This window comes from Corvus hawaiiensis, chromosome 4, assembly GCF_020740725.1.
Source record: "Corvus hawaiiensis isolate bCorHaw1 chromosome 4, bCorHaw1.pri.cur, whole genome shotgun sequence".
In the NCBI taxonomy this organism is placed as follows: Eukaryota; Metazoa; Chordata; class Aves; order Passeriformes; family Corvidae; genus Corvus; species Corvus hawaiiensis.
Genome location: NC_063216.1, coordinates 19877693 through 19886961, shown reverse-complemented (window position 1 = coordinate 19886961; position 9269 = coordinate 19877693). Strand labels below are relative to the sequence as shown.

Genomic DNA, 9269 nt, shown 5'->3' with positions numbered 1-9269 from the left:
CGCATGCGTCTGTGGCATTAACCGGGAGGAAATGTTACTCAGCCCCGCTTCCTAAGCTACCGGGAGAGAGAGGCAGCCGTGGTCCCACGGCAGGAGGCTGCGAGGGACGCTGTGAGGTACACATGTGCTGTGGGGAGTTCACGGGGAGCTCTCACAGGCCAGCTGTGTTTTGCTTTCGAAGGCGTTACTGCACCCGGGGCACCTTTGCCATGCGGAGCAAGGGTTGCGCAGGCTCATCCAGCCTGGCCGGCACAGGGCTGATGCCCTCAGCTCCCGAGGGTGGTGACAGGGCAGCCCGAGGACAGAGCTGTGCCAGGGCAATGGCGTATGCCGGGCTCTGACAGCCTTCCCAGGCTGCAGCTGAGCGGGGAGGGTCGGACACACAGGAAGTTCAGGATTTTATAGCTTGTGGGCTTGGCTTTAAGGTCTGCTGGAGGGATACCTGCTTGCACTTTGTCATACTGTAAGTTGTATCTTCATTCATTCGTCTTTTCTTCTTGAGTAAGGGAAAAGGTAGCATGAGGTTGCTTTTTAAGTATAAAATTTCTTCTGTATAAAGTTACTCCTGTTAAGATATAAAAAGCAACTTTACGATTGCACAAGACCACGTAGCGAAATCTTCAGCTAAACGTGAAGGGCACTAGCTGTCTTGCCAGTGAAATATTTCTGTCTGCTTTTTAAGTGTTTCACCTCTGTTTATTTCTAGTTGGGGGTTAGTTGGTGAGTGGAAAATCCCAGCACGGAGCAGAAATGCTGGAAAGTGAAAAAGAAAGTGAGACACAAGCGGACATTTTTGAAAGCTCATGTGATTAGGGCAGACTGGGAGCCCCATCTTGGCAGGGGAGCTGGCAGGGGTTGGCATCCATCTGTGGAGTGGGGATAGAGGGAAGAGAGAAGGGGACAGCAGTGGAGAAAAGCTGCCTGGAAACCACCATCCCACCCCACTTCCCTGCTTTTCTTTCCATTTTTCCTCTCCCCATCTCCCCCCTCAAATCCCATCCTTCAAATCCACAAATTTCAAATTCTTCAGCCATGCCAGCAGCAGCAGCATGGTGCTGTGCAGAGGGGAAAAAAGGGACAGCCATGTCAAAAAAAAAAAAATCTCCTGGTAGTACTGGATCTCTTGAATGTCCTGCAATGGGGGAGAAGGAGAATTTGGAGCATTTTTCTAGGAACAGGCCTGGCCAGTGTTACTGTGTACACAGTGCCACTGTGGTCTGAAGGCAGCACTGGAACAAGCTCTGTCTGCGAAGGAGATCCGGGTTCTTCCTTGCTCTTTGTTCTGGCAGTCCAGGGCTGCCAAGCCTTTGTTTCATGGACCTTTGCACTGTAAACAGCTCTATGAGAGAGCTGCTCCTGTAACGATTTCCTCCCATTGGCCTGCTCTGAATACTCCTGATCCCTGCCAAAGAACAAAGGGCGTCAGAGCTGGATACATGATCAGTTCCAGTTTCTGTTTCAATATCGTGCTCAGATTCTTCAGGCAGCTCAGAGTAGCTCTGTCACAGACCCTTGCAATCTTGATGGCTGGCAGGTGGGCAGCTTTTGGCTATGGATGTGTGATCCATGATAGGCAACGTTGTAGGGGCAGTAAAGTGATGAGATACATAAAAAAGTGTTGTCTGGGTCCAAAACTGGGAGAATAAATGGAGGGTGAAGCACAGCAGGAAGCAAAGTAAAATCCCATGAATTGGAATTATTGGTGGCTAGCTGTTTCATCTTCTCTTTATAGGTGCTGTGTCTAGGATAGAGTGCAAAGCAGAGACTTTGCTGGTAAGTAATGATATCCCCTCCTCCAAGTGAGAGCTGCTCTCTCACTTCCCATTCTCAACAGGACAGCAAGGAGAAAAATAAGATGGGAAAGTTCATGAGCTGAGATAAAGACAAGGTGATCACTGGACAAGACAGACTTGATTTAGGGGAAGTTAATTTATTGCCAGTTAAAATAGATTTAAATGATGAGGAAAAAAAATTAGATCACCTATTGCCCCCTCCACATATTCCCAGGTTCAGCTTCACTCCTTCATTCCTGACTTTTCTATCTCCCCCTACCAAAGCAACGCAGAGGGGAAGGGAAATAGATGTTGTCCTCAGTCTGTAAGATTTGCCATCTAGTCTTCCATCATTCTCAGAAACTTCTCATGCTCCAGCATGGTTCATTTCCCATGGGCGGCAGTCCTTCAGGATAAACATGCTCTAGCATGGGTTCTTCTCCATGGGCTGCAGCTTCCCTCAGGGCCTGTCCACGTACTGCAGCATGGTGTTCTCCATGGGCTGCAGTGTGGATCTCTGCTCCATGGTCCTCCACAGGCTGCAGGGGAACAGCTGTCTCACCATGGCCTTCTCTATGGGCTGCAGGGAAATCTCTATGTCAAGTGTATTTTCTTACAATGTGATTTTTAGGAAGATACGTTTTAGGGAAAATCAGTGGCACAGGTCCAAGCCAGAGAGGTCAGGGTCGTTTCTGTGGTGCTTACCGTGACCCATAAATGTCCAAACACCAGGTCCTCAGTTCTGGGGCAAACCTCCACTTCCCAGCTGGAGGTGGTCTCCTTTTTTGAGAAGTTAATAGATTTCTGAACAGACCAGGGATATTGCATAGTTTGACAGCTTTGGAAAAGACCCCTACTTTGATCTGGATTTCTTTTCTGATGCAGGGCAGAGCAAGCAGCCAGGTGCCTATCAGCTCTTCTGCACTTGTGTTGTCTCCTGACTAATCCGTGTGCTCCTGAAATGGAGTATGTCTGGTATTGGCTTGATGATTCCAATCAGTGGATTGAGTATGGGAAAGAGGTGAGATTCATCTGCTGTTCATGCCAAAAGCTTTTGTTAAACCATCTTTGGAGAGTTACTTAGCGCATGTTGTTCTGCAGCTGGTGTGTTCTGCACTCACTGCTGGGTGCCCTTGCAGTGCTGCTCCAGTGCCTGGGTGGAATTGTCTTATTAATTACCCCCCAAAGCAGGACTGGAGCTCTGTGAAAGCTTCCAAGGGACTGGCTTTGAAAGCGGGTGCATTTTTCAGAGCTGACAGACATCTTTTGGCTGGAGCTGACCACACAGGCTGAAGGCTGCTTTGTTGCTGTTGTTAGAAGCAGCTGTGCTCTGTGGGGTACCCCTCCGTCGCTGCAGAACAAAATGCTTGAAGCCTTAGAGACGTACTTCAGAACATCCTCCCGTGATAGGGACCTGGGAGAACATTGGTGTTTCCCCACAGTAACACCTAAACAAAGGGTGGTTTCTAACAGGTGTCATTTCCTTGTTCTTTCTGCAGCACCCAGATCATGTCTCTGCCACTGTAACATCTGCATTTCTGGAGAATGAATATCTAGCTGACAAGAATGGTGTTATTTTTTTCAGGGCTGGTTCTCAGCAGTATAAGTTAGACTTTGCAGGTGAAGTATCTCCTTGTTTTAAGTTCATTACACAGTGCAGCTGGCTTGAAGGTTTTCACACTATGTTTGCACCTCTTTGAACAGCTCTTTTTCCTCCTGCAAATTTTCTCCAAGTAGAACTTGAGCAGCAGGTAAATTTCTCTGCAGTTTTGAGATGCCCACTTGAGCTTCTACACTTGGGCATCTGTAGTCAAAAAACCATCCCTGACAATATTGTACATTCAGAAGAAGAGTTGAGAGTACATGCTTCATGGCACCTTATGCATTTGCGTTTATACAACTAAAAAGGAGAAATGAAAGAAAAGAAAGAAAGGCACTGAAAAGTCAAAAGGTGAAGAAGTGAGCCCATGGTGAACATCTTGCGAGCTACTTAGGAGGAGAGAAAGCACAGAATGCAGCAAACAAAAATTTAGGGCTGATTGCACAGAGAGAGAAATAGGAAAATTAAAAATGCTTTTCTGTTTCTAATTTATTTACCCATCTTAAAACTCCTGTTAGCTTTCCAAGCTTTAAGTGTTTCCTGGTATGAATAAAGAGTGCTGTTTAAAGGAGGAAACAATGGTTAATTAGCCATGTCACACAGCATGTGCTCTGTGATATTGTTACAGGACCAAGAAGGGAGAGCAGGGTTTCCTTTTAGCACCATGGTGCAGCCCTGTGCTGCCTGGAAAGCCAGGTTTGTAGCCCCCATTGCACTGAAAACTCTTTCCTGCTATAGGCCTGCCATCAGATGTGGTTTTCTCTGGCCAGCAGCCTGGATGTGAATACAAGTGCAGGTGCAGTTGGTGCTTGGTTGCCTTCAAGTTTCACAGCCTGTGCTAGCAGGTGGTTGAGCTTGCTGATCTCCAAGTAGGAGCAGTGCAAGTGGGAATGGTTATGAAGTTTGGCCTGGGTGGGTGAGATAGAGGGAGTACCACAATGCAATATTCTGGGCTATCTCCTCTTTTATTTTTACTTAACATGTAAGAGCCTGTCCCTAGACAATGAATTATTTCATTATTGAGTTACTGTGTTTTTCTTTCAAGACATGGTCCAAACAAATGTGCTCTTTCAAACTCAAAGAAGAGTTATTCGACTGCCTAAACAGTCTGAAGGTGGACAAGATGGAAGGTAATACACATTCATTGGTTAACAGTGTCTCTAGAGGACAGCACCTTTCTGCTAAGAAGTTCCTCCTACCTGCCTAGAATGCAATTTTGTATTTCTTAAATTCGTTTCTAGATACCTTTTGCTGACTGGCTTACCAGTACATTTTGCGGTGACAGTATTTGTAAATTATGCAATGCGTCTGTGAAGCTCTCTGGAGGGACATTTGGTGGCAGTCTCTGGCAGCTGTGAGAGACCACTAGAGAAGATTTGCTCTCTCTGTGAGAGGCAAGGCCACATAGGGCTGACACAACTGTGCCAGGAATTTTTATTCCTTGATTTATGCCCCAACACTAATAAATAAACTGTGCAGTGATTAGGAGAGAGGGACTGCCAATCCCAAGAGCTGTGGTGCATATGGATGTCATCCCTTGGAAAGCTGAGGATACATTAAAACACAGAACAGGCAAATCCACTGAAATGAAGTGAACTAGAGGCACTTGAGATACCCTATCTTATGGCTTTGTCTAAAGGAAGTTCAGCTTAACAGAATTTGAACACATCTGCTATAAATGTTATTTATCCTACTGATTTATTTGAATTAGAGCTGTCTTTGTTTTAGAAAGTCACCAGTAGACAGTGCATGTGAAGCTGAGGGTTCAATTAAAGTTTTGGTTGAACCGAAGGTGTGTTCATTCAAAAAGAAAACAAACTATAGCTCCTGAATGGATGTCCGAAGGCTGCTTTAGAGCCTGTGGTTGGATTCTCCAGAAGGAGGATTTGATTAGGAGTATCACCAGCTGACTGGCTCGTTTTTCTATTCTGTAGCCAAAATACAACTCTATCACATCCTGTCTATCCTCCACACTGGGACCAAACTGCGCTACCTGATATCGGGTTCAAGGTAGGACTTTCCAGCTCTCCAGTGGGTGGGGAGAGCTGTGTCCTGTACTGATTTTTCCAAGAGCATGATTCAAGGCAATTGAGATGTTACCGGCTTTTAAATGTGTCTTATAAAATAAGCAACTACGATGTGAAACAAGACTGACAGTTTCATATTCAGAACAGACGTGCATTTCCTGGGAGGCTCTCTGAGAACCCCTATGATACCACACAGGGTAAGGAAGGCCACTGCTGCTCATACCTGTCCTTTGTACTCTCCCAAGGCACTTCATCCTCTGATAAATCAGATGAATTGCATTTTAAGGGGGTATTTCCTTTAGCCCTGTAGGGAAGGAGTTAGAATGTCACATTAAGGTGAAACTTTCGCTCTGCGTCAGCCTGAATACTACTGTGCATTTTGACTTCAGGTTACTCTGAGCTAAAAATAGTCCAGATGTTGAGGTGCATCCTCTAAAGGAAGCTCTCATGGGATTGCACTGATTTCCTCAGTCAGTGCCTGTGCTTCCACATGGGGAGTGATGGTAAAGGAGGGTTAACAGGAAGAACAGAAGCAGCTTGTGATTTTTGTGGTAGGGCTTTTCAGCAGATCTGAGAAGGTTAATGGTTCCTTTGGAAGGACTGGGAGTTGTTCCTCTCAGTAATACCTTATTTTTGGTGCTTTAAAAATTTTCAGTTGATACAGCTCAGCTACGATTCCCAAGAATATGGAAAAATCAAGAGGCTGTTTGAGAAGACAATGAAAAATTACTGCATCAACCAACTGCAGAGGATCCAGAACCCAACTCTTTGGGACATTTTTCAGTGGTTTGTATCTGTTTTATTTCATTATCCTTACTGTATGAGAAGACTGGTATTTCCTGATCTGTTGTCCCCCATAGTCTACATTTGGAGCTGCCAAATTCAGCAGCCCAGCAGAGGTGAGACTGCCATATATTTCTCTGCCCAGGTCTGGCTGGTGGCCCAGACTTATGACTGCCCCAAAACCTGGCTCCCAGGCCAGCTACCCTCCTCACTGGCTGTGCAGCCTTACACTGGCTGGTGATCACATGCTGGCACAAGCCCTCACTTGCTGCAGTTGCTGGGGCTGTGGACATCTGACCCATGAGACCCAAGGTCCTACTCCAGTTGCTGCATCCAGACCCCCATACATGTGCATGTACACAGATTGGGCCTCCATCACCAAGGTAAGAGTTAGAAAGGGAGTTTAAGGAGAAGACAGGACAGACATGGCCAGACAAGCCTACTAACCAGGCAGTGGCCTGTTTTTACACAACCAGTCCTTTTTGCCCCCTTATCCATCTGTTTTCCTGTTTGTCCTCCTTGGACTGCCTTGATCCCTCCATTCTCCCACCTACAGTTCCTCTGTAAAACATTCCATTATAAGTCCTGTGCAACCTCTAAATGCTCTTCTCTGTCCCGTAACAGAAAATCCATTTTTTCATGGACAGTACTCTCTTTTTGTTTCTGAGCTGGTCTGGACCCTTTCCATTGCTCAGGTGCTGGGTGTCCCTCTGATCCCTGGGGCTGAGGCTCCCCTGGGGCAGTCCTGGAAGGGGAGTGGGGCTCCTCTCTCTGTTACTGGGTTATTGGGATTGCATCTGTGTTCTTTTGTATATGTAGAAATGAGCCTTTTATCCCTAGCAAGATGTGTGTGTGATTCCTGCTAGTGTTATTCAAAAAGTAAATTCTTTTCCTTCATAATAACTGAGCTTTGGTGCTTCAGGTTTATTCTTTTGGTTTTAGCCTCTTCCACATGAGAGTTAAAAAAAAAATGAGACTTTTTTTTTTGTGATAAAGATAGGGGCAGGGATTATACAGTCTTCACTGTGGCTTCATACAGCTCAGTTTTATAATCATATTTATGTATTCAGGATTTATATAACACGGGAACTGACCAATTTCCAGTCAAGAGATGTTCATCTCTTTACTCTCTCATGTGGTGTGAAGTTGTGGGTGACACAGTCCATAGTGATGCTGAGAACTTTTTGTTTTGCTGGCAGGAGCCAACTGTGCAGCAGGGTGCCAGCAGAAGTGCAAAGCAGGCAGTAACCCCACTGAGAGCGTTTTGTGTCACTGTTCCTCCATGACCCAGAAGTAGGAGGAGCTGAGTTGGGAAATTGTCCTTGTTTGAACCAGGATAACAAATCTTTTTTTTTTTTTTTTTCCCCCTGCCTGTAGGCAAAAAGAAAAGATGAAGAAGCTCAATAAATTGAAAGGGGTGGACGAGCGCCTCCTGTTCCATGGCACAAGTCCATCCCATGTGTCCGCCATCTGTGAGCAGAACTTTGACTGGAGACTCTGTGGAGCTCATGGGACAATGTATGGAAAAGGTACAAGTGCAGAAGGGTGTAGGGACTGTAGCAGCAGGGGCTGCAAACCCCAGCCAGGCTGGGGGATGTGGGTGCGAAGTGACGGATGGTTCCTGACCCATGCACTCCTGCCATTAGGGCACTCTCACCTGTGTGCATCTGCATTGCTTCAGGTAGCACCCACAGCAATCCCATTCCAGGAAGGGCTAGAAATACCTCTCTTTGCCTCAGGTACCTGCTCTTGGAGAGGTGGGTCTGGGAGGTTGATGGCAGGAGGGAGGTTGATGTGAACTGGAGTTTGTCGGTGCTTTAAAATAAGCCGATGTGGGAACACCTGGCAGGAATGTCTATAGGGCCAGCTGGGGTTGTTGAATCGCTGCCTGCTAAAGTGCTGTTAGCATGTGTTTGTCCCTTGGCTGGTGTATTGTCTTACCTGTGGCTTTTTCTGTTCCCTAGGAAGCTACTTTGCCAGAGATGCCAGCTATTCCCATGAGTACTGCTCCTCCCGCAGAGGGTGCTACAGCATGTTCGTCGCTCAGGTTCTTGTTGGAGACTTTGTGAGGGGAAACCCCCAGTACTGTCGCCCTCCACCCAGAGCCAGCAATTCAAACAGACTTTATGACAGCTGTGTGGATGACCTGACAGACCCTTCCATCTTTGTCATCTTTGAGAAGCAACAGATTTACCCTGCCTATATCTTGGAGTACAGTCTCAACACCAGCTGTGTGGTCTTGTAATGAATGGTGGAATCTCCTTTGAATTTACACTGAATAAATTACTTTTCAGTACATTTTTTTAATGTTTGTTCAATTTTAGTTGTAGCTTTAGAACACTTTGTAATGCAGTGGACCAATATCAATCCCCTGATGGTTTTGGGGGCATAGTTTTTTCTTAGGGTTTATTCTTTCCCCTGAAGAGGTGCTAAGCTTTAACATTCACTGTATCTCTAGCCTGGAATGGGGACATACCTGCCTTGCGTACCATGATGCAGTGACACCTGCTGAGTTACAATTACCTTGATCCACTGATACAGTCACTTAGGGTTGATTCCTGCCTGTGGTGGTGCTGATTATGCCAGAGGGAGGCTGGGCAGGGAATGTGGAAGAAGGAAAAGTGGAAGTACCTATGTCATGGTGCTCAAGAAAGGAATCATGGCCTGTCTTTCAAGTAAATGGCAGGAAGCTCCTGCATCCTGGAAGCTTTTTAATTAATGCTGGCAAAGAACTTTGCTTTGTTTCCTGGTCACATTGCTGACATCTCTTCTCACCTTGTTCTGCCGTGTCAAGTTGCATATCTCTGTGACACCCTGTCCTTCCTCTGTCCCCACTGGATTTAGGTCAAGAAAAGCAGGGGTATTGCAGCTGCTGAAGTTGAATCCCCACCATACCATGACACCAGCAGTGAGGAAGACCATGGCGAGCTGAGTAATGGCACACAGCAGTGTCCCAGCAGGGCTGTGGAGCCAGTTCCTGCAGCAGTGAGTGGTGAGACACGGGGGCTCTGTGAGGGGTGGCTGCTGGCACGGCCACCTCCTTGCCACCCTGCAGGCTGACACTGGTGGTGGCTGTTTTGAATTACC

At 46.5% G+C, this 9269-nt stretch overlaps 1 protein-coding gene across 2 annotated transcripts; it reads left to right on the top strand.

Annotated features, from left to right (window-relative positions):
- Positions 1–140: 140 nt before the first annotated feature.
- On the top strand, positions 141–8480 carry LOC125324766 (protein mono-ADP-ribosyltransferase PARP12-like). Of its 2 annotated transcripts, none has more exons than XM_048301079.1 (9): positions 141–463; positions 1733–1773; positions 2658–2793; positions 3358–3392; positions 4418–4502; positions 5307–5382; positions 6055–6185; positions 7560–7711; positions 8147–8480. In XM_048301079.1, exons 3-9 carry the CDS (start codon positions 2741–2743, stop codon positions 8425–8427), a joined length of 813 nt encoding a protein of 270 aa, XP_048157036.1. In that variant the 5' UTR covers positions 141–463; positions 1733–1773; positions 2658–2740; the 3' UTR covers positions 8428–8480. The 2 variants fall into 2 exon arrangements, with proteins under 2 accessions (XP_048157036.1, XP_048157035.1); XM_048301078.1 differs by having other exon boundaries at positions 142–463; positions 3272–3392.
- Positions 8481–9269: the final 789 nt, after the last annotated feature.